The 25,591-nt window shown below is 38.2% G+C and overlaps 1 protein-coding gene across 2 annotated transcripts; it reads right to left on the minus strand.

Annotated features, from left to right (window-relative positions):
- Positions 1–108: 108 nt before the first annotated feature.
- On the minus strand, positions 109–20,021 carry cacnb2b (calcium channel, voltage-dependent, beta 2b). 2 transcript variants are annotated; one of them, XM_055228312.1, is made up of 13 exons: positions 19,861–20,021; positions 8,931–8,996; positions 8,325–8,447; positions 6,255–6,394; positions 5,636–5,697; positions 5,525–5,550; positions 5,123–5,203; positions 4,590–4,648; positions 4,398–4,507; positions 3,134–3,285; positions 2,826–2,921; positions 2,375–2,548; positions 109–885 (listed from the first exon to the last, which is right to left on the minus strand). In XM_055228312.1, the coding sequence occupies exons 1-13, from the start codon at positions 19,876–19,878 to the stop codon at positions 157–159; spliced, it is 1,836 nt and encodes a 611-aa protein (XP_055084287.1). In that variant the 5' UTR covers positions 19,879–20,021; the 3' UTR covers positions 109–156. The 2 variants fall into 2 exon arrangements, with proteins under 2 accessions (XP_055084287.1, XP_055084288.1); XM_055228313.1 differs by lacking the exons at positions 8,931–8,996; positions 19,861–20,021 and adding an exon at positions 8,795–8,835.
- Between the last annotated feature and the right edge of the window lie 5,570 nt (positions 20,022–25,591).

Here is a 25,591-nt window from a genome sequence, read left to right on the forward strand (position 1 = left end):
ACATTCCAAAGCAATGCAAAAACATCTCCATGGAGACAAGCAGGTAGCAGAAATGTGTCTTACCAAAATGCACAACCAAGTTTTACTACTTTAAGGTGGTCGCTGTAATAGAACACAACACAGTTTAAATCATTTTTTTTAAGAAAAAGGAGTCACTCACTGGCACCACTGCCGTGCCTCCCTCTCCCTCATCCTCGCGTCTCTCTCTCTATCCTTAAACCTATCCCTCTCTCTGTCTCTCTCACGGTCCGGCTGGTGGTCCTGTTCGCGGTTGTGGTAACCATGGTGATAGTTGCTGTGGTTATGGGTGCTGTAATGCGTAGCTTGGATGCTGTGCGGTTTCCGGGATGACAGGCCTGAGTGATGCTGGTGACGGTATCTGTGATTCCTATTGCTTTCATTGTGCTCGTACTCCTCCCCTCTGTGCATGCTAGGGGGCGCTGCATGGACGTTTCTGGTTTGGTGATGCCGTGAGTGATTCTTATGATGATGATGATGATGCTGCAATTCCTCTTCTAATCTTTCTTCAAACTCTTGGTCTCTAATTTCTGGTAGTTGCCTCCTTGCATGTCTTTGGGTGTGCTCTCTTGCTGAGTCTGGAGCAGGGGGAGAGGAGTGTCCCGGTTGTGTTGGCTGACTGTTTGTATGGTGATCGGTCCGTTTGTGGTGATGATGATGGTGATGATGGTGATGCGTGTGGGAGGGTCTCTTTGGTTCGGACCGCAGTAGCCGCTCCTCCTCTTCCTCGCTGGGGCGGTGGGCGGGCTCATGTTTTGGGTTATGGTGAGGAGCTGCAGAGGCTGATGGAGCACTGTCCTGCTCCGAGTGCTGGTCCCGGGACCCTTTCCTCTTGGAGGCGACAGCTTTCTTGTTTTTCTGCTCATCCTGGAAGAGAGAAAGTCAACATAAAATCTTCAACTTTGACTACAAGTTGTAACTTAATTTTTAACTTATTTTGACAACGTCGACTAAAACTAAAACATCTTAAGAGTTTTAGTCTAGTTTTAGTCAACAAGAAAGTCATTAGTCAGATAAATCAAAAATATGTATGTATATGTATTTTTATTTTAACTATAATAAAATGTGCAGACATTGAGTTTGTTTATGGTCTGGTTTGGGGCCCTGGGATTGAAAAGTGGAACTTGAATCTCGGCTCCACTAATTTATTTCATTAATGGATATTTAGTTTTATTAGTTTATTATTCAACAAAAATATCTGCGCTTTTAGTTGACAAAAAATTCTGCAATTTCAGTCTTTAAAATTTTTTGATTTAATCTATTTTGTTTTAAATTTTGTTTTAGTCAGCAAAAATATGACACAAAAAATATGACAGCATATTTCAGCTGATTAACACTGGTGGAAAATGTCAAAATTATAAAAAGCACATATTGTTTTACACATAACATGATGAGTAAGATAGGGGGGTTGTTTTACATCTTTTCAAAGTCAAAAAATATGCTACAGTGCTATATCTAAGTTAATTTTAAGCCATGCTAAGTTCTACAACCACAAAAGTACAAGAAAACTATTACACCTTTAGGTTAATACCACTAAAGGGTCCAGCATGGTTCTAGTTACAAGTGTTAATCCAAGCACTCACCACTCCATCACTTCTTCACCTGTCCAGCAAGGGGTGAAATGAGGAAATATGACATGAACGTTAGATGAAAATGGATCAGATGTATTTTTCATAACAGAGGAGATGATAAAATATGTTGAATAGGGATGGGACAAGACCTTGCACAATCAAAATATCATGTCTCATCCTAGTGCAATCTCAGGTATATATTTTTTAACAATCTGCCTCAAATATGGTTTATGTTACATTACAGGAGAGTTCAAAGGTGCACACTAATTTTTGTAGTGGAGAGTCTGACACCTGTTTGTCTTAATGGAGATGCTATCACTTTGCCTGAAAAGTTCAATGGCATTAAACTGTCTATGATTAAATCATCATCATATCTATCTGTACACAGACAAGCAGGTGATGTCATCAGGACAAGTTACAGGTCATAGCAAGATCAGATGTTTTGTAAGGTATTTTAAGGTAAAAAATACATTTAACTAAACAAATGCTGTTTAATGCCATACTGTGGAGGGTTAGCACTTTTATGCAGAATAAGGCAGGATATTTAGTTGTTTGTGGAGGAAATTTCTGTACTTCAAAAACTGCAGTCTTTGCGATTTCCATTCAAACTGCAATTTCCATTTGATTATGATTAATCTTGCAGCCCTAATTAAGAATAAATATTGATCCACTGTTGTGTCTCGCCTCGTGGCATTTGCATCTTGTCCCAACCCTAATACTAAACAGCATGAAACTATAACATCTTCACAGCTGTATGTAGACCTATATAAAGACACTGGTTCTACCGGTATGACTGTGGGGCAGGTGGGCAGGGTGTTCTCGGCGAGCGCAGCGACCAGAGCGTTAGCCGGTTCCATCTCGGGGGGGTGAGTTGCCCTCCAGTAAGACTCCAGGAAGTCTGCAATGTGCTCACATGCATCCGTAAGCTGGTTCTCATCCAGGATCACGTCAAACATTTCCTAGGGAACAGAAATAATAGTAAATATTGAAACACATACAAAAAAAATAAGATGTCGTGTTAGAAAAACAACACTATGTAATATCTGAGTATTGTCTAAATGACAATTGTCTAAGACTGCAGATGATCAGTTTTCGATATTTTGGTAGTATTAACAAAGAAAGCACAAGTACATCCAACTCTGACCTAACTGTAAGATGATTTCTACAGTAAAACATGAAATATTTCAACATGTTTCTAGGGTGTAATGTGAATAATATCCACAAGAAGGCACTCACAGATGGGCACTGGGCGAGTTTATCTGCTGCCACTAACTGTACATTGAGGTGTTTGGTTTGAGACTTCCCCCTTGTTTTGATCAGCCTGGTCAACACCTACAAAAAATGTATAATAAAATAGAATAAAGGTTAACACTTAAAGCTGTAATAACCAAGTCAAGTTTGTGGAGATACACGCCCACTCAGTAAGGATGCCTGTTTTTCTGTTTTTCATTGAAAATAACATCCAAAATGAACAACAAACAACACAATTTTTTTTTGTTTTTGCTTTTTTTTAATCATTTAAAAATTGGTGCAGTCTAAAGTACCTTTGGTGAGGAGATCTTGACGTAAACAAGGATTGGAGCTAGTGATGTTTTGGACACTTGAAGCGGGTGGTTGATTGTGTCTGCGTCTAGGACGACTAGCTGCATACTGCGGGCCAACTCAAATATCCGCTCTACCTCCCCTTGAATCTGAGCTGCAGTGGACAGAGGCAGAATATAGTATGAGAATAAATAAATATTTAAGTAGTCTAAACATGCAGTCCATAAAGAAATATTGTACATACCAGCAGCATCTTAACACGGTCAGCAAAGAAGAGAGATAAAGTCAATATTCACACAGCTAACCATATGTCCACAATGGAAAAGACAAGTTGTGCTTCCTGAATATGTGTCTCAAACTATTCTAATGAACATATGAGTGAACTAAATTAGAACATTTCAAGAACTAAACCGTCGCTCAACTAAGTGTCAAAAGGAGTAAAACATGTCTAACCGAGGGGACAACAAAAACAAATCCCACGTGCAATATTGCAAATGCCTAAAGGTGCACTGTATTTTTTCTGCTTTTCTCTCACATAGTTGTTTTGTCTGGAATGTTGGTATGGTATGGCATTAACTTATGGAGATAAGCAGATGACACCAACTTACAGGTCAGATCTCTGGAGAGGTGACCCCACTCATAGTTTAATAAAAAAAATAAAAAAAAAAAATAATAATATACATTTTATTTACAACCCAACACCCAAGGACATTGTGTAGGACAAGTTAAAAACATAACAATAAAAACATACAATACAAGATAACTGTGTAATGGTGATTGTTTATGAGGTGTACGATTGTCTGAACAGGTAAGTTTTGAGTTTTTGTTTTAGCAACAAAAAACATCTGTAATTGAGCAAATCAAGATAATTAAATCTATGCCATACTGTGGAACATTCCAGACAAAGCAATAACATCTCCATGGAGATGAGTAGGTGTAACCTCCAACACAAAAGTTACGTAGTTCACCTTTAAAGAAAAGTATCTCTAAATGAGAACCATTTTTAAACATGTATGAATACTATATGAGAACAAGAATTAAGAGTGTATTATATCAACTAAAACAATGAATTATCATATTAAAGGAATTAACTAGTTGCCAGTTATCAATTAAAAAATGAAATATGAGCCAAAGTAGCTATGAATAAGTAAACATAGAACAACAGTGCCTGAAAGAAAACTTTGGCAGGAGAAGTTTAGACCAAGGTCAAACTGGCACGGCAGTGATTGGTATTACAAACAGCTGCCAAGCTTTGAGGCGATGTACCTAAATTGGAGCGAGTATTGGATCGGTCGATTAAGGCCTTTTTCCCAGGATTGTTGAGGATGGACCTCTTCGCCAGAGAAATGTCCGCTGTGACCCGCGTAATTGTTATTCTGAAAAGTATAAAGTATTAAAGTACAGTAAATAATTCATAATCTATAAACAAACAGAGGTGTTGAGTCTGAGTGAACGTACCTGCCTTCAAATCGATGCTTTAAATAGTCAAATAGTGCTTTTTGCATCATATCTGTCACCTATGGAGAGTAAATTTTATATAAAAAATAATAACAATAATGAATGAATGTTAACCTGATATATATTACGATTTGTGTCATATGTCCATTAGCTACATCACACTTTAAGAGTAAATAGCTTTTCAGATGTTTGGACTGTTTAAAATATGAGCTGCAACACTTTAAATGGGGTGACAGTGGCTCAGTGGTTAGAGTGTTGGTCCCCCAACCCGAAGGTCAGAGGATCAAGTCCCGCTCTTCACCCACATTGCCTAGTATGAAAGTGGTAATAATAAGTCTATTCATGTTTTTATCCTCCTGATACTTGGTGTGGAAAGTTTGAAAAACTCAACCAGCCATCCTGGAAAAAAGGTTTCAGGCAGCTGTGTTTCTACTTTGATTTTTTTTTTTCAAATCAGAATTACAGTAGCATTTCAGTGGTGATAATGTTATGGCAGATTTGTGTATTCATTCATTGTGTTTGTGGAGACTCACGTCTAAGCCTTTGAGTGATGGTCCCATAAGAATAACTGGACGCATTGTAGGCACTACATCGTACATGGACACGTGCTCCCCCTGTGGACATTCAGAGAGGTTCATGTTTAGAAACAGTCAGTCACACTCAACTTAACAGCACTGTAATAGCATAATAGGTTAGAAATACTGTGGTAACTGGGGTATGGGAGTTTAAATGTATTTTGGTTGTTTCAATAGCACAACCCAACTAACACTGACATGTTTCCTGGTAATAAAGGAAGTTAGGATTCATCATATTATAATGAAAAGAGTGATGCCATTTCCTTCTTATACATATGATATTACTGGTTAAGTGCTACCAATGAATTAATAGAAGATTGCCCTTGTTTTAATATGCTAAATGTTTGTATAAGAACTTACTGGCTTCTTTTTCACTTGCTGTTGTGCTGTTGAAGAAAATCAAAATATCAACTTTTGAAATCTCAATTGCCTTCAAATATGTGAACATAAATGAACAGAAACTGCACTGACCTTGTGAAGGAGGGGTGTACTTCTTTGAATTCATATCTTGAGCTGCTTGAGAAGCGGCTTTACTGAAATGAGAATTATTCAAATGCATTTTTATTGAGCTTTAAGTCCTTTATTGCCACCTAAAACAGTAGCACCTGATTATTGAACAAAATTGAAATGTGAACTTCAGTATAATCAGACAAATCCAACAATAACAAATTTACTATATTTTTTAAGTTTAAGTACGCATTTCTGGGAGGTTTGTTTGAGTGTAATTTTCAATCTTTCCATTTTATCCTGAGAAGTCTTAGGGTGTCTTCAAACTTGATTTTGCCCTAATTTGAGCCCAAATTAGTCCTAATGTAGACTTGTTCTTCAGTCATGATTTAGTCCTAGTGTAGTTTAAGTTTAGTTAAGGTTTCATCCCAAGGTAATCCCAATTTTGATGTGGTGTGTGTTCAAATGTGAAGGCATCATTGCAGTTAAAAATTTCAGGTTTTAAGACAATAAAAATCATAATAAATGTAAAGAAAACATAGTTGTAATGGGACTAATATAATTGTAATCTTCCACTCACATACTATAGTGTAGTTTTGCAAGTAAACTATCCTACACTTTAAGCAGTGGTCAGTATACATACTTGGCTAAGGCCTTGGCAGCTTTCCTGGCCTGTACTTCTCGTCTAATCAGGATTGTCTCCAGGTTCACCGGACTGGGAATAAAACCCACAACTCCATCTTCCTTCACTGGACGACCGATCCACCACTCATTGCTAAACTTCTGCATAGAAAAAATGATTAAAGGTTACCTTTTATTCTCCATAAGTTACCTTTTATTCTCCATAAAGTATTAATTAATAATACGGTATTTACTTTATTATTTTTTAACCATGGATAATTTTTTTTTTTTTTAAACTTGGGATTTACCATTACCATGTTAAACTAAATATTATATATTTTAAATGGTGAGAAGTCCTCATTCATTTCATATAATTTATTTTTTCATTTATCTTATTTATCTTTATTTTTTATCATTTAAACAGTATTAGAGGTATCAGACCTGTTTTTCATGAGCGCCCTGTTAAAATACAGAACAATGAAAAGAAAAACAAACTAGACAAATAACTAATTGTGTCTATTTAAACATTAAAAACAGGCATCACCAAATTATTAAAGTGCATCAGTGACACCAATCCTTTTTGGGAAGCATAATAAAGCTTTTTTTTTCCTATCTCAATTTTAGTTTGACCAGTTTTGAGATGTAACCAATCGTGAAATCTTGTATTAAATGTTTCTGTAAAGTTAAACAAGTAAGTGAGATATTCAGGCAGTCTATCAAGTAGTCCATTATAAATACATTTTATACAGTGTTGTTGTCTTCTGACAGATAGCGATGGCCAAACTACTTTTTCATAGAGTGATGGGTTTTAAATTCATCACCTGTTATGAAACAAAGGGCTGAGTGAAAGAGTGGATCTAAAGGTTTCAAAGTGGAGGGTGCATCTGCATGTATATTATATCTCCATAATCTAGTACAGAAAGAAAGCTTGAACAATTTCTTTTCTGTAATTCAATGGGATGCATTGCTCCCCATAGTGATTTGTTTCTATAATAAAAAATGATCATTTTGATTTTAAACTGTTACATAATTCCAAGATATGTATTTTTGAACTGTCACCTTATCATGGTGAGGGAATTTGTGTACCCGAATGATCCTCGGAGATATGTTGCCTGGGGCATTATGCCCCTGGTAGGGTCTCTCATGGCAAACAGGTCCTATGTGACGGGTCAGACTTAGAGCAGTTCACAATACCTCTATGAATAGTGACAAAACAAGGACCTCTCGCCCAGTAGGGTGCAGCCAGGGCCCCACCTCGTGGCCGGGCCTTTGCCCACAGGAAAATGTGACTGTTATCTGCCCGAGGTTCAGATTCAACATAAAGATCAGAAGGACCACCATTATTATCCAAAACAAGTGGATATAAAATGCCTATTAAATGCATCACATATTTCCTCTTTCAAATTTACAATAGCTGAATCCAATCAAATATCTGTTGCTAATGTATGAATTCTAGGTTCTGAGAGGGATCTTACTGTCCTCCAGAACTTCCATGACTCTCTATCAGAGCAGATATGAAGTAATAAGTTTTTGCCTCTCAAACTATTGATAAAGATCTATTTCTATTGTTTTATGAAAAAATGCAAATCTGATCTAGTTCTGGGTGCAGTTTTCTAGGCAGCATTTCTGTCTCTAATTAAGCTTGCTATTTCTGTGTTGAATGAAGGATTGTTACAGTTTTCATAATAATTTTTCTTTTAGGTGCATATCACTCTGCAGTTTCATTAAATCTATTAATAAAAACATTTAAGGCCATATCAAGATCAGGGAATGCAGATGCTAACCCAGTATCAGGTCAGGGATGAAGGTTTGCTCATTGAAATGTTTATATGATCTTTTCACCTTTACACACAGATGTGTCTTTTCATCTTTTGCATTCTGAACACAATTGGACAGTAGTCAATAAAATCCACTTGGAAAATACCATTTGCCTTAAAATCTTAACAAACCCCATAATTATATCAATGAGTGAGCCTTTATTTAAATGTCTAAAGTCAGGTCTAGTTCGAATAGACGTGAGTTGTGTGAGATTCAGGCCATTGCATAGGTTTTTCAAACAAAAAGAAAAAATACATTGAGGAAGTGTGTGAACCTCTTTGACATGAAGGAAGTCTCTGGCCTCAAACGTGACAGCTTGTCCTGGGACCGGGACATTATCATCATCCGCTGGGGTGTATGAGAAGTTACAGCGGACAGCAAATGCAACAGGCTTGTACTGCAAAAACACACACAAAAATGTTATAATCTCACATTAAAGCAAATTACAATTAACACTATCAAATATATTATAGATTGAAAATAACATTGGTTTTGTGTGTACTGTAATAAATAAATATCTGAAGTAGGACTGGGTGATATGACACAAATTTTCAATACTGTTCAATATATCTTGATAGTATATATATATATATATATATATATATATATATATATATATATATATATATATATATATATATAAACAACAACTTCATACTGTTCTTTGTTTTTCATGTTACACACAATATTAAGAGATAAATTCAACATTCAAAGCAGTCAGACGCAAATAGCAGATAAGATTACATCTGTCCCAGTGCAGCAGAATAGTGTGGAGATAATCCAAATCCATGTTGGTGTCGTGGAGTGTGATGTAACAAGACCCAGCTGAATCCCCCCATGATGCAACAGTCAAACAGGAAGTTAAATAGACAGGAAGTACCTTGGCCTTCTCAAGCTGCACCTGAGCATTTCTTTCTTCAGCACCATCCGTATCCTGACGCTCTCCCTGTAGGACACAAAGAAGAGTTGTGTTTATTATGGTCATTGTAACTCATTTGGTAAAGATTTAGTGTTGCATTAAGAAAAGTCTTGTAATAAGAAGAACATGTTTAAATACTGTCATGATCCCTGTCCTGCTCTCCCTGCACCCTCATCTCCCTCCTCCCTCACCTGTCTGTCTCCGGAGCTGGGCGGAATCCTGACTCCTCCCGCGCGCACCTGCCTTCCATCAACGCAATCAACACCACCTGCCATGGATAAGAGGGGTCTGGACGAGTCACTCGGCGCCGGAATGTCCGCGTACTCCATGTGAATATGCTCTTGGCTTTACACTTCTTTTGATCCCTGTATGCTCGTGCTTATTGGAACTTTTCTGCCCTACTCCAGGAATCCGCCGAGAACCAGCTCCGGCTCTCCCCTGCCCCTGCACCTCAGCTCTGGTATGATCTTGTGTCGTCCTGTTCATCGTGCACCTCTGTCTCTCCATGTCCACAGTCCCGCACCTACGCTCCCCAGCTCCTATGGATTTTTGATTCACGATTTGCTAAGACTATGAACTAAGTTTTGGAACTATTACCTTTGTTATCATGTGTGTGAATAAAGACATTGTTAAACCTTCGTGAGTCTGCACCCTTGGTCCTTACGCCACGCTGGTTACGACAAATACAAGTTAAAATAGATTAGAATTCAATATTGCACAAGTCTTGGTGCTTTAGATAACACACAATAGAGACAATAAAGTATTATCTAATCTAATCTTGTAGAACAGGAAGTCAAAAATGGCAGGAAGCTGGACTATTTTCCAACAGTAACTATGGGCCCTAAATGGGGTACACTCAATGCAAAATGCCATTCATTCTGAAGGCTAGAGAAAGCCAAGTCTCCACAATTTAGCCTACAATCTCTATGCTAATTAGCAGACATTATTGCCCTATGTATATTTTCAATAGTTAGTAGTATGACATTTTACCCCAAAAAGGTAAATACTTGCAGTAAAAAGTTGAAATTGAGAGAACTACACTTGAATATAATTTGCTACACAGAACTGTGTCTGCTACTTTATTTCCTCCAAAACTATACGATATGATTTTTTTTTCTGCCTCTTTTTGTACATCTTTGCAAAAAGGCAAGTTTTGGTTATTTTTAAGCTGCTTTATACTACTCGGAGAGCACCTTTTTTGTTTTTTATACATTGTACATCACTTGACCCATTGAAGCACTCCTGCTTTATACCTTTTTATACCTTGCTACTTTTAGTTTCACAAACCTTTTGAATTTACTCCCATCTCCCTGCTGACTTCTCATAAACATTGATAAACAGATTGTATTTAATTGGGAGGAGGTTTGTCCCCTACTGGGCCTCTTAGATTCTTATGGCTTGTATCCCAGAGATTAGACCGTCCCCTCAAAGACATGCTAATTAATGCCCTTTATGTAAGAGCCAACAGTCAACCTGGCGCTAGAGATACCGGCACAGTATCCACCAGTATCTACATGCTGCATGAATAATAACTGATACACACACTGCTAAAATACGAGCGTGTTTTACATACAGATACTGTTACAAGTAGGGGTGGGTAATATTGACAAAAATTACTTATGTCTTAATATTTTTGGGATAACCTGATCTATATTCAGAGAATATCTTGTCAATTCAACAAAAACATGCAAACACTTGCCCTTAGATGTAATTGAGGTTTACTTTTCAGACAAATGTGAAAATTATCCTCAAAAGTGCAGAAATATCACTTCAGACCTGTGTTTGCAATATTTCACAAAGATCTATTCAATTTTCAGCTCTTTTGGTAGCTCTTGAGCATATAAATGATATGCCCAATAAAAAAAACAAAACAATATTCATAACATTATTGATCATTTCTTGCCCATCTCTAGTTATAAGTAAGGTTATAGAGTGGTATTTCTTAGACACCAAAAAACAATGGCAAAAGGCAAGAAATGCAAGATATAGCCATACCATGGAACATTCCAAGCAATAACATCTCCATGGTGACGAGCAGGTGGCAGACCCCTCCACCAGTAAAGTTATATAATGCATATTTCGTAACTCCCACTCTGACATAAAATATACATCATGTTTATAGAGACCAGTCCCTTCTTACTTTGGACTTTGGTCTTTTCTTGTTTGACATTATTTTAAATGGATGGCCCCTGCTCTCGCTGTCACTCTGACAAGGATGGATTAAGAGGCTCATAATATAAAGCAGTACAGAAATACATCACTTAAATGCTTAGGTAGAGTAATTAGGATAAAAAATGAGAACTGAGAATTGACGGAGTAGTAAGTATAAGGTTCAGTGGGATTTAGCAAAAACACATTTTTTTAAGAGTTGCAATGAGAAAAAGGTATATAACTTTCTAGCAGAGAGCTCATCATCTACTTGTTTCCATAGAGATGTAATTGCTTTGCCTAGAATGTTCCTCAGCATGGCATTAAACCCATCTATCTCCATGAATACCATTAATAAACCAGCTTTGCTTTAAAAGCACGCAAGGCCATTCATCATTCATTACATTGTCCATCTTTTTTATTGTGCGGTGACTTGTTGTTAATCAGTAAATTGAGTTGTTTCCAGTGTCAATGTGGGAGCAGAGGCAGGAGGAGGAAGTGGCCCTCCTGTGGGTGAGTTATGCTCAGGCAGGACTTTGTGTTTACACTGACCGCACCAGACATCTGTTCACCGAGAGTCCAAAGTCACCCAGCCAAAAACACCTCCTCACCTCAATATGAAGACTTAGTTAGGCAAATGTGGATCAAACATTTTCACGTTATTATGAGAAAGCCTGAAGTTAAAACAAGAACATTTATTTGTTAAAATGTAATCATTACAGGCTATAATGACTTAACTTTTATGTTTGTCATGAGTTTCTCATTTTAACTCATATCCAATGCACTGAATAGAGGCCAGTCACTTTAAGCAGGTCCGAGTACAATGCAATGCACACGGGATTAGGACGACGAGCCAAGTGCTTATTATTTTGCATATGTTTAATGACAGGATAGACTGCATGGCACTCCTACTCCTGGAGTAGGAGTAGCTCCGGGCCTGCCTTTTAGATGTGCCAATGTGCCTGGAGACCAGAGCACGTCTGTGCATAACCAGAGGCCCATGTACACCTTTACAGGCTCTGGGCTGTTGTGGCATGTCAGTGTGCACCTGATCTAATGGTTGGTGGCACCGATCATAAAGGGTTATCTCTACACACATCTATGTTAGTGCCACGTACAGTAACCAGCCTCACTTCCTCTGTTTGGAGCACACTTGTGTGCCTGGACACTCTGACCTCAAGATGTCCCATACTACCTTTGATTCCCCAAAAGTCCGCATGCCTTCACCTGCATGGAAATGTTTGTTCAGGCATGGCATCTGTCAAATAGGCTGTGATCATAAGAGGGCACCGTACCAAAAAGGACCTGTAGCTTTGTCCAGATTCCAGCAATTGTTCAGTTAGCCACGTCCCTTCCTCTCTAACACCCCAAGGCTCTGTGTGGGCACCATCGCTGGTTTGCTACTTCGGCGCGCTGCGTTCAGGTGTGCTCCCGTTAAAATGAGGAATTGAAGCCATTGAAATGAGAAACTGAAGTTGTTATAACCTGTAATGTTTACGTTTTAACAAAAATGTAAAAAAAAATAAAATGTTTTAACTTAATACTTTCTCATAATAACGAAGAAGTTGCTAAAACGGTTTAATCCATGTTTGTCAGTTTGCCATTGGCTTAAATATGCCCAAGAAATTGATACAAATTGTGTCCTCTAAATGTATTTAATCTGCAGAAGTAAAAGGTACAGCTGCAGGCAAGATCTGAATAATTAATAACCTCATACAAATGTATTATAGTCTCTAGAAGTCAGAGAATGAAATTAAAACTTGCATATTTGAGCACATCTAGGGCCTCTGTTTTACATAACTCTCTACAATCTTCAACATCAATGTGGAAGGCGTAACTGAAAACTCTTTTTCACCATTCAAAATTTATCACATCATTACTCTTGTAGCCCTACATGCAACAATGACATAATGATCGAGCCAGGTTACAAGTCAGATCTGTGGAAAAGCAACACTGCTGAGTAAAAAAGGGTTTTTAAGTTTTTTAAGCAAAACCTGTAATTAAATGCTTGATAGGTAAGTAATGCCATACAGTGGAACATTTCAGGGAAAGCAATCACAATCTCCATGGAGACAAGCAGGAGGTGGATCCCTGCCATTTTTCTGTTTCTGTATGGAAGATAAAATATTTATTTTTCATGCATTATACTCATTAACATGGGCCTCAATAAACAGGATAATTCTATTTGTTTTAAAACCTTGTCTAAAAAGAAGGATGTACACAAGGATATATCATTTTAAACTTTTATTTTACTTGATCTACAATACCAGCAGCAGCCCATTATCATGATTATATGTGGTGAGAGCATAAGGAGGGGTGTGTGGCAGAGTGAGTGCTTCTTGTGTGCTTCTTCAAGGTGACTTCAGCCTCAAGAACGTTTACACAGCAGCACACAGGAGGAGCCTAAGAGTCACTACATTTAAATGCACAGATTGATGGTTCTTAAGTTACTATGCTCTTTATCCAACTTCTGTCTAATTTCCCCGATCAACCAACCAGATCACTCTTGTTTCAATCTAAATGCAGGTCAAAAAGCCAAACAGCTGCAAATAGGGGGCTAAGATGCATTCAAGGGTGGCTAGTCATTTAGCATCAGCACTAAAACGAATTAACTAATTGCTGATAAAAAAAAAAAAAACATATACAAAATCATGTCGCTTATCTATATTTGTTTAAAAAAAGAACAACTCATTTACATTAAGCATTTGAGCTTTGGTATTGTTATGTAATCCATTGCCTGCACTATAAATAAACACAACAAAACTCAAGTAGTTACTTTTTCCTTTTAATGCAGCCTACTGAAACAATGTGCTAGTCGATGATGAAGGGATCATAATTTGTGTCAATTCTGATCTAAAATGAGTTAGTACACAGCCTAAAACATGTTTAATATTGTCCTGGCCGTTTCTTGCCCAGTGCAGCTGAATGCCTCTCCTAGCGTGTTTTGCAAATGGGAAGATTTATATCACGACCCCCAGTTTAAGTTCTGTGTTTACATGCACTTTAGAAACTCTCTTAAAATTTGATTAGGTAAGAAATTATTTTTGTTCTCCTGGCACAAGTGAATGTTTGACAAGACAAACTCCATACTGAGCCCCGCCAGATGTATACCAAAATGGCATATACCAAACCAAGATTAAAACACAACATACACAAGGACAGATAACATTTTAAAGGCCCATTTTGTGTTTCAACTTTGCACAATGAGCCACACCAACATTTTCTTTTTATAAGTACTGTCATTACAACAGCTAATGTACCGGAGTGGCCAACTGTCCATAGCAAGTGTTAAACTTTCTCATAGAGGGCAGCCTCATAAAATATTTGGCAAAGGACTTGCTTTTCTTAATGGTTATTTGTTAAGCAGGATAATTGAGAGTAGTACATTTTTAGTACATGTAAAACAACTCTGTAACAAGCCCAGGCTCAAAGCATGCCCCTAAAAGTTACACCCAAAATGTGTAAAATGACATGTGTAAGTGCATAGGATTTTATGATTCCTTTTATGCCAGCCACATATCTGGATATACAGACAGTTCAACAAACAGCTACTGCACTTGTAATCCTTCCCACTGGCAATATTTAACAGTTTTTGAAAAAATTTATTGTAATAACATGGAGTGGACAATATGGAAATAAAATACTATTAATAGCAATTTCAAATGTTGCAAAGGTTACAATGATTTAGATGATAGAATCTCCAAAGCAAACAACAAAACTTAGTTTAAGGTTAGCGATTTTTCTATAACAACTAATGCAACAATCCTATGCTTTTGAGAAAATGTTTGCATGCCTAACAGGTCATAGTCCTATCTTTTTTTTTTTTTTAAACGTTAATGCTCCAAGATACGTTTACAATGTGTTCTATTTGAAATTCTGATTTGAAAAAATAAAATGCAATCACATCTAACAAAGATTTAATAGATTTGTTATTACCTAAAAACTGTCCAGACCTATAACTGACACTTGAGGAATACTTATCTGGATCCTATTGGTTTTAGGAAATTTGTGAAGTTGTGACACATTTTTTTGCCATATTGCCAAGTGTCCATCCCTAATAACCATTACAATTGCTGTATAATCTATAATTTATTCCAAGCTTGGAGCAATGATCCTTTCCCATCAGATAGGATAAGAAAGGAAGAGTGTAGCCCATTTCTGCAGCTCACATTCTCATCAAGACGTTTCCATGGCAACTTCCAAAAGTAAAATGCAGTTTCAGCAAAAAATAGCATCGACTCATCAACTCCTGCAACTGCTTTGAGAAATAAACAATGAAACTACACTGAGAGAGAGGTCAGGGTAATGTCTTGTACACAGGGTAATTGCAGTAGATAATGGTCAGATGGACATTTGAATCAGCAAAAGATCTACAAAGATGTTAATGGACACTAATTCATTTTCAGTAAATTGGTTTTGAAGAAAGTAGAAGGTTTAGTAATAACTTATGCCAGTTCTCAAACATTTCCCACCAAGTATCACCTGAAATGCTTTCCAGTTACCACCAGATATAAACCAGATCTAAATAACCAGAGTTATACCAAAGATGTATAAAAAAAAAAAAAAAAAGTCTAAACTAAGCCAGGTCTACAACATTGCTACAAATGTTTTAGACTAACCAAAGCAGGAAAAAAAATTGGATGAGACTGATTTATTTACAACTGTAGGGGAGTCCACATACCACCAAAACAACAGCAAAGACAGTAATTCTCAAACTGTGGCTCACAACCATAGTTAGGCTTTTGAAGTACTGCTCATAGCCATCATTCACTCACACACATTGAAGTGAAGCGTCTCCAAACCAGGCTCTGCACTGCACTGCCACCTCTGAAGTTTGACATTTTAAGCATGAATTAAAAGTTAAAAATGTATGTCAACAGCATAACTCAGAGTACAATGAATACATCAGCACAGTATACTTTCACTGTCAGCATCTATGTGTGGTATGCATTTATTGTGACTTGTTAAAGCCATGCACCAAGGCTAAAATGTACCAAATCCCAAGCAACTACACCAGTCAATCACAAGTGTTTTTATTGCTAAGAATTTTACCTATTTCCACTGAGATGAGAAAGTCGCGGACCGTTGACCAAAAAAGTTATAGGGCGTCTTATCATTAAGTTTACCTTATCAACCGCTGGACTTCATTATGACACTGCAACATCACACTACAATCGTATAAATCAAAATAATACAACAGATCTTTCAATCAACTTAACTCAGACATGTAAAAAAAAAGGCTGACAGAATAATATTTGAATGATCTTGATTGTATCTTACCCTGCGTCGTATATGCATGGCTTTCATCAAATCCTGTTGTGGAGTGAGTACTGATCATGTTAGAAGTGTCTACAGAAGTCCACAGTCTGAGAGAGAGAGCGTCTGGTCTGTACAGAGTGGGCGGCTGACAGAGTTCTGCTGCAGTCTGGAGGATCAGGACTCAGGGTTTTGGGACTGTTTCATGGTGAGATCAAATGTGTGTTCCTCCTTTCATGGCGGCCATGTTGGAGTGGTACCAACTGACAGTAACATCTCATTTTGGAAGTCTCACAAGCAAACTATAGTGTTAAATATATGTACTATAAGGTGAAATACTATAACTGATCAGATTGAGTTGCCTGTAAGTGTTTTGATGAAATAAAATGTAATTGAATACAAAAAACAAGACTGTAAAAAGCTTGGCTGTATCTGTACAGCCATGTGTGAGCTCCACATGACACATGGATCATTCACTGCTCGGCCAAAACAGGTGCACTGGGCACATGGTGGGTCTATAACAAGAGAGGGTAGTATTCAACAGATCTGCTTCCACAGTAAGTGTTTAGACCTATGGAGAGGCCACCCCCTTTAACAGTAAGAATGGATGTATTTCATCAATTAAAAAACAAACAAACCTAAAAGCAAGATAGGCCAGTTTAATGCTCCAACAGAAACATTACATTATGCACCTTTAGAAATATAGGACAATGCAGGAAAAACAACCAGATTTTTCCTGTTGGGGCTGTATGCCTTTAATTGTTTAGTCAATTTATCAATTGATGATGCAGTTACTACTTTTTTTTTTTTTTATTAGAATGATAAAGATTTATATGCAAAAGCAAAAAGGAAAAGTCATGAGTGTGTTAGCTGGAGTATTGGCTGTGCCTAGGCAGTTTAATCTGCCTTTTTACTTCCTCAAAACCTACTATGTACACAGAAAAGTACTAGTAAACAGCATCTTCATAACAATGTGGAGAGCCGGTGCCATACCTTTTGGTCTATGAATCAATGCACAGAACATTAAACACTACAATTTACATTTTTTAAATACACACATTGTAGTCAACTGACAGTTGATGCCTTTTATAGAAAATGTCTTGCGTATACTACTAATGAATACCATTTTGTAAATTGCTGATGTTTTGAACTCGCCAATACCTTCATTGAATTACATAGCAATGTAAATGTATCGTGTCTGACCGGAGTTATCAAATCACTTACTGAATTTAAGTTCTGATATTGTACTGTGGTTTACCACACATGAAGAATGTATTACATAGGCTGCAGTTGCATGTCTTGTGCTACATCTGTCTCTCGTGTGAAAGCCACAAAATACAGATAATATCAGAGCGGCCAAATCTAAAATTGGAAAATATCATCTGCAGCAGAGGCCAAATGTGTCTCTCCCTCTCTATGGGTCATGATTGTCTGTGAGCATAAGAAGATTAACATGGCATGCGTCAATCCAGGATTTAGAGCCAGAAACACAAACGCTGCCTCCTCCTCTCAGCAATGGTTTCACACCCACTGCATTCAAACTATCAGTGCATCTTAAGTCCTCCACTCCTCCTGCTCTGGTAATGACACTCGCTATAGTGACAATAAACAAAGAGGATGTTATATAATACCTTTGTTCTCCACTATCATTATGAAATATGGACAATCTGGTCTGTTGGGAACTCCTATTCATGGGTTTCTGTTTCTAGTTTATAGGTACCATTTTGAGTACAGTTTAGGACCAAATAAATCTTTTGTAACAAGCATGGCCCAAAGCAAAAAAAAAACAAAAAAATGCCAATGGCAAAAGACAAGGATTGCCCAAGTATTTAACCAAGAGTCTTGAGACAGGAGATAATCACTAGTATGCAACTATAAACTTCTTCAGAATGATTTAAAAACAATTGGAAATATTTTGAGGTCAAGTTCAATTTGAGTTCAAGTGAAGTCACTAACTGCAAACCTGTTTTATAACACAACAATTAATAGCACTTGATTTTGCGTGATCTCTATGTGGCCAAAGTAAATTCGACAACCTTACCATATCAACAAAATGATGTGGATAACATTAAAAAGTTAATAATGCAAGTCCTATTACATTAACTTATTTCTCACATGTCTGAGTTTAAGTCATTGGTAGCAGGTACATTAGTTAAGACAGTGGGTCCAGTCTTTGGGCTGGGTACCTGGACATTTTATCAGGTATCACTTGAACAATGCCTGTTTTTTGGTACTGGTACTTAAATGATTAAGCTACTTTTCCTTTACCTATTCCTGTGTCACTCATGTTCATATTGTTTCCTTGAAGAAGAACTTTTTATCATTTGTGTGAAATGAAACTGCTTAACTTTAGTGCTCTCTCTCATCAGGCATCGAAAGATTCTTCTTTTTGGTACCAGTAGTGCAATTAACAGTTAACATTTTTTCCTACTTCCTACTACTTTACTATACTGGTATCTTTTAATGGTATCCAGGCCTAAGATCACGTGTGTATGGGACCAAGTGAATCCCTAATATTGGCTCATACGGTCATTCAAACAACCACAAAAGTTGTACACTGCATTTTTTATACTGTTTTAAAGCTTGTTTATTTATATTTCACATTACATTTAATCAGAAGGGTTCATGTTTAGTTTGGTGAATTGTGGCATGTCAAGTTTTGATGTAACTTAAGTTTGGCTGTCTATAATATACCATGACAGGACCAATGGCTAATTGCCCCATTTCCACAGAAAGAGCAGGTAGGTGGAGGTATTACCCCACTAACAGAGGCTAAGAGGCTTTTTCCTATTCTGAGCAGCAGCAGTGAATCAACCCTGCTCCGACACAAGACAGTGGGTCGCTCGGTCTGCTCCCTCACTCCCACTTTATCATCAGCTCTTACTCATACGATTCTGCAACAACCTACGCTTAAAGGCTAAAATAAATATGAACAGGCTATAAAAGTACATTGGATTATCAAGGATGAATATAATAAGACAAGAGCAATAAGACAGAAAGGGAGGAGATGGTTTGCTCATAGAAAAGTAGGTCTCTGGGAGTAACAGTTTACCTTTGTAGGCCGTTGGCCTGTACGTATAAGTAACCTATTATCCAATTATTATCAGTGAGTACATTATGCTGCATGATAGCACTCAATTAGCAGATTTTGACTTCTGATTTTGAGTGAAGTTGGTCCTTAATAATTCAGGCAGACCGCCTAATAACCAGTTTGGTCTACATGGGACAACAGGACACCAAAGTCACCAATGAACGCCCCTGATCGAACTACCACACATGATAACAAAATGCAGGTGTCAGTGGGTCCACAGTGCACACCGGTGTGAGTGGAGAGGCCTCCTCACACAGGGATTATCACGCAGTGCAGCAGATGGCGGCGTTTCTCCTCCATTTACGCGCTCATTTAGGCGCTCATTTGCGCGCTCACGCATCTCTCGGTTCAAGTAGACCAAGTGTGATCTGAAGTAAATGTGTCAGCATATTTTACCTTTTTCTTGGGCGGCATGGCGGTGTAGGCGCTTCTTCAGGCGTGTCCCGTCATGGGTCAGTTAAGAGTCTCATTCACCTGACTCCGGAAAGTCCAACTGGGACCGCACCGCCATGGGACAGCTCCAGGGCGCGCGCACAAGTCCCGGGACTGGAGTAAGGCTCACGCTACAGACCGGTGCACCCGGAGTGTCCTTGATGGAGGGTGTGATTGTCCCGCGGACCCACGCAGGACAGCGCAACTAACCACGGAAGAGTCGCGGTGAGTCCACTGCAGAGTGGAGTAAAACCTCCGCGAGGCCGGGTATTAACGGCTTATTTCTCCCAACGGCATCTGTTGCGTCGCACGCGCCTCTAGTGACCTCACACAGAGGAAGTTTCCCGAGAGTCCGCGCGCTCCACGAGGTCACAGACCTCCACAGACCGCTTGCATTCCAAGAGGAGTCCAGAAAGGACCCCTCTAAATTACATCTAATTTCAGTCTGATTCCCTCAATAGGCCACTTCGTGAGTGATGTGAATGCAACTCACTGTCTGGTTCTAAAAAATAGTCAACATTTTAGCTTAGCCTACAGACAAAACCTTTGACATTTTCTCATATGATCTAATTTCCCAGTGTTTTTGCGTGTCCTCAGTTCATCTCTTCATTCGGATGAAATATCAGGGAACAGTCTGGGGGCCTGTGAATGTGTCACTATGGTGCATAACGAATCATACAGCACTTTAACATTCTGCTATTACTTGACAGTTAAATAAGTTTTATATAAACCAGATGTGCCAAATTCACAGTCACATTTTAAAGATCTATACATCAGACCACAATTGAAACCAAACTAACCGTCTGAATTGGATCTCAGTCTTGAGTAATCATTTCTCAGTCTGAAAACTGCAAGACTGTATATGCTCATACAGCACATTCTCAGTTTATCAAATCAAAGCTGTTAATTCATTGCCACGCCCCCATACATAGACTCCGCCCCTCTCACGTGTTCAGAGCTACACATGTGCTCACTACAAACATCAACAAACAGCTGCTTGTAAGCTTCTTATACAAACCTCTGTGTAAATGTGTCCAGAGACACACACACAAGTCTACATCATTCCTTCCTTTTACATATAGACTATTGATAACTGTTGCTGTTTCCAATGGATTCATAACTATAACAATAATAATAGTTTGTCCATCTTGTCTTTATTGGGACAGGCGCCCGTCCGATCCAGCACAGTCTAGGCAAGGCAGTTTTGAGCTTGGATTTAAACTGATAGACTATTCCAGATTTTAGCTCTATGAAACTGAAACACTGATTCCCCATGTTTAGTCCTGACTTTGGGCACCAAAGTACAAGATTCATATGGCACTAACATGTCAGAGATGTACTTTGGTGCTAGACCATGGAGAGACTTGTACACAAGCACAACTGCTTTAAAGTCTATTCTCTGAGCCACAGGAGCCAGTGGAGAGACTTGAGCACAGGACTTCCTGGTCCTAGTCAGGATCTGAGCAGCAGCGTTCTGGATGTACAGGAGCTATCTTATCCGTTATCCATTAAAGTTGTTTTACATCCAGAAACTGCTCTGTTGCATACAGTGGCATACAGTGTGAAGCCACTGGTCCATATTCACCAGCTGCCAGTGAGATAGATCTGAGTGCCATCTACATAGTAATGTGCACATTTTTGCTGCATATTAACTGGCTTAATAGCAGAATGTAAAGATTAAACGAAAGGGGTCCCAGGATTGATCCCCGGGGCACCTCAGATGTCAGGGCCATGTGATCACCAGAGATGTTCACCCAGTCCTCTAGCCTCTGTAAGAGGAGCTCATGATCAACAGGATCAAGACTGACACTCATTTGTCACCTTGATTAGAGCAGTCTCAGTGCCGTGGTGGGGTCTAAAACCTGACTGGAAAACACCTAAGGAGTTGTTAATTTGGAGGACACTTTAAAAAAGATTTTGCCTAAAAATGCAGATTTGAGATGGTCGGGAATTGTTCAGTGCTATTGCATCAAGACTGCTCTTCTTTAGGAGACTTTTAAGGACTGCAGCTCTTTGGAATCTTCTAGATTGAACGACTAGTTAACTATGAAAGTGAGTGGTGACAGCAAACTTTAGAAATCTAGTGGGTAACGCATCGAGGCAGCATGTAGATAAGTTAAAACTCGTGACAATCTCTAGGACAGTTTTATCAGTTACAGGTGCAAAGTGACTCAGTTCTAAGGGTCTAGGTGGCTGCAGGGTTGTTATTTGCATTGTTGAATTGATGGCATTTTAAATGCCCTGAACCGTGTCATTAAAGAATACTGCAAACTCATTGCATTGAGATGAGGAAATTAGTTCTAAAGGCAGTGGAGCTGGAGCCAGAGAGTTACTGCAATTTCCAGTAATATCTGAAAAATACCTCTCCCTTGTTCTACATAAACTGTGGTTGTACTTGGACATACTTTCTCTGTAAATCTCATAATGAACCTGGAGCTTTGATTTGTGCCATTTCAGCACCCCCTTTTCTGTCATCATTTCTCCATGGCGCTTTCTGCCCATCTTCAACCATTTTAACCTTCATCAGTGCAATGCTGTTCAGAACTTTCAAGACACTCGAAGTCAAATCATCAACATTAGAAGATGAGGCATTTTCAAAGTGTTTTATTTCCATGAACAGTGCACCTGTGTTATCATGTATGTGTCTCCTTTGAGCAACTGCAGTACCAGGTGCTGGTTTGGGAATTACAGACAGGTCAAAGAAGACACACAAATGATCAGACAGAGCAACATCGACCACATTGACATTTGAAACATTTACTCCTTTTGTAATGAGCAGGTCCAGAGTGTGCCCTCTGTTATGGGTGGGCTCGATGACAGTGCTGTCCTTGAAACCTTTTGGACGTAGCATGAGCTCTTAAGCGTTTTTGTCACACACATTATCCACATGTACATTAAAATCACCTGTAATGAATAAACCATCAAAGTCTATGCATATGACTGAAATATGACTGAAAGCATCTCAGTAAAATCATCAATAAAACTTGCCTATACTACATTGTCAGTGTAGGAAATTGTATGGCTGGCTTTATCTCTAATATTTTATTTCACAACATATACAGACCTCTATGATGACCAAGCTTTAAATAGGACCAAACTGGATTTTAATGCACAGATGTTTAGGTTTTGACATTCAAATACAGGCAAAGCAAGAAAATCTCCATGGAGACAAGCAAGAGATGCACCTTTCACCAGAAATGTTAAAAAGTTAATTTTAAAACTAACTGATAACCCAACATCTCAACCCCTGGACAGTTTTGCCATCCTTTGCTGGTCCAGTATCCCTGTCCCATTTAGTCCTCATTGTGTCAAAAAAACAAATGTTTGCTTTGTGGTTGTCAAGTACCAGAAAATCCCACCAAAAATCTTTACTTTACAAAATCAAACTCTAAAAGTAACTCCTGTAGGATGCAGCGTAGGAGAAAAGAAGATACTAAGAAAGAATAGCTCTAAAAGTGGTGCACCAATGCAGAAATAGATTATACATTCACCCTGTCCCGGCTCCTATCTCTGTGTGTGAAAGCAGGTTATTCCATTCCCATTATGCATTTGAATTCCATATAAATACGTAATGTAACATCTGGCTCTGGCCCATTTTGTCAGCCCATAAACAGCCAATCCTGCTATTCCCCATAGATCTAAACTGTATACGGTACACTGATTTGTATCAACTTGTCTTGAAGCATTAAAACCTCAGGCATGCTCACAAATACAGCAATAATGAAACCACAATTGTTCCATACATTCAAGTACATACTCTGATATCTAAATTGCTAAACTGGCCTTTTTAAGTGCACAATGTCTAACTAGAAGAAAATATTCTTTCAAAGTAATAGTTCAGATGGAGGGCCTGCCACCTACTTGTCTCCATAGAAATTGTATTGCTTTGCCTGAAATTAAGGTTCATATTTACCACACTGTCTCACCAAACCAAGTGATGATTAGAAAAACACCCAAATCTACATCTACATTTGACCAATTCCTCAGTGATGCTGGGGCAACCTGTCAGGGGCAGCACCCAGGGACTTACTACAGATCTTGAGCTACACTTGCAGTAGGAAATGTCACTGAGAGGTTAGTACAGACCGGTCAATATGAGCCTGCGGTCTGTTTGTACTGTAGACCAGGGTTTGGATTCACTAGATCGATGAAGCCCTTAAAGCCTTATAGATCTGCACTGTATACATTTATTCTGACAGAAATACCACACTGCAGGGCCAACTAAGATTTCACATATTATAGATCCACAAATGCAACTGCGTATGGTCAATTTCACAGCACAACATTGAGAATAATTCAAACATTTGTAATTTATTTTGATGGATGGACATGTTATTGCAATGTCTGGACTGGTCCTCAATATGGGATTAAAAATGAAACCTTGCATTTATTCAGTTTCAAGTGTTTTTATTGCAAAAAACTTGAAAAATATGCATTAGTGTGAGCATACTTGGCCTGGTGGCATCACTTGCTCGTCTCCATGGAGTTAGTCAAGTTTAATGCCATACTGTGGAACATTTCAGGCAAAGCATTCCAACGTATAGCCCAACATGTCCATGCAGACAATCAGATGGCAGACTCTCCTCCATTTAGATACGCACCTTTAAATCATAATACCAGTCAGGTTAATATAATATGCACATAATGATTTTGTAATAGTTATATTTAGGTCAACAATAAGCCATCAACCAAAAGGATTTACTTTAAGGTTCTCTCACATATTTGTACAAGCAAGAAAGTAAAGTGACATAACAGCTAACACTTGTAAGTTATGCTGATGGGTTGAGCGATTGAACTACTAACGTGCTAGTAAGTGGGCAAACGTATACTCACTGCCACTCAAACAAAATGCAATCAGAAACAGTCCAGACTAGTCTCGTCAATGACAATTAGTTACACCTTCATGCTTTAATTCCCTCTCTCCTCTGTCCTCTGTCCATTTTACCTGCCCTACTCGTTTGCTCTACCTGTGTGCATGTGTCGTTAGTATTGCAGTGAGCGAATCGAATGCATTATCTGTGGTTGCTGTGCAGACTGCAGAGGAATCCTTTTGTACCACATGGAGAAGGCTTAATGTCACTTTTCTCACTTCTGCTGCTCATTTCTAATGTTTATGGATCAATAAATGTACGTAGTTTTTGCTGTGACTGGATTAATATAGCATATCTATCCATCTATCTATCTATGAGCTGAGGGACGAGAGAGCAACCAGCAAATAGTGCAAATATAGAAGCTTGTGGTAATAAAAATGAATATGTGGTTGGGTAAAAGAGTTTTCCTTATTGATGGCATGGCGTTTTTAAAAGCGATATCAAAAACAGAAAGCAAAATCCACACATGAAGCTGAAGTTGTACTTTTACCTGCATGTCCCCATCTCTTTTGAATATTGTAGGCCTATAGACTATAGAATGTAGTGATGTCATTGGATACCCAGTAGAAGTTTTCCAGTTATACATTTTTCAGTATTAATACTTGCTTAAATAAGTATCTTGTTCCGATACTAGTTTTAGTATCTATTATAATTTTGATACTTTTAACATAATATTGATTCAAAGCTAGTCAAATATTTTGCCCAGTGACACAAAAGTAGTATGCAATGCTTCTGTAATTGAACTAGAACTGTACTGATCTTTATTGAACTATAGAAATGAACCAGTGGCAGGCTGTTTAAGTGTAGTGTAAAAAAAAAAAAAA

Source organism: Periophthalmus magnuspinnatus, chromosome 17 (assembly GCF_009829125.3).
Source record: "Periophthalmus magnuspinnatus isolate fPerMag1 chromosome 17, fPerMag1.2.pri, whole genome shotgun sequence".
NCBI lineage: Eukaryota > Metazoa > Chordata > Actinopteri > Gobiiformes > Gobiidae > Periophthalmus > Periophthalmus magnuspinnatus.

Bases quoted from the DNA above. Each gene is read 5' to 3' on its own strand.
- cacnb2b (XM_055228312.1), bottom strand. The intron at 5,698-6,254 runs GTATGTATACTG...TTCTCATTTCAG, and splicing joins GCTGCCAAGGCCTTAGCCAA to TAAAGCCGCTTCTCAAGCAG. The intron at 4,649-5,122 runs GTGAGTCTCCAC...TACTCTCCATAG, and splicing joins CATCACTCAAAGGCTTAGAC to GTGACAGATATGATGCAAAA.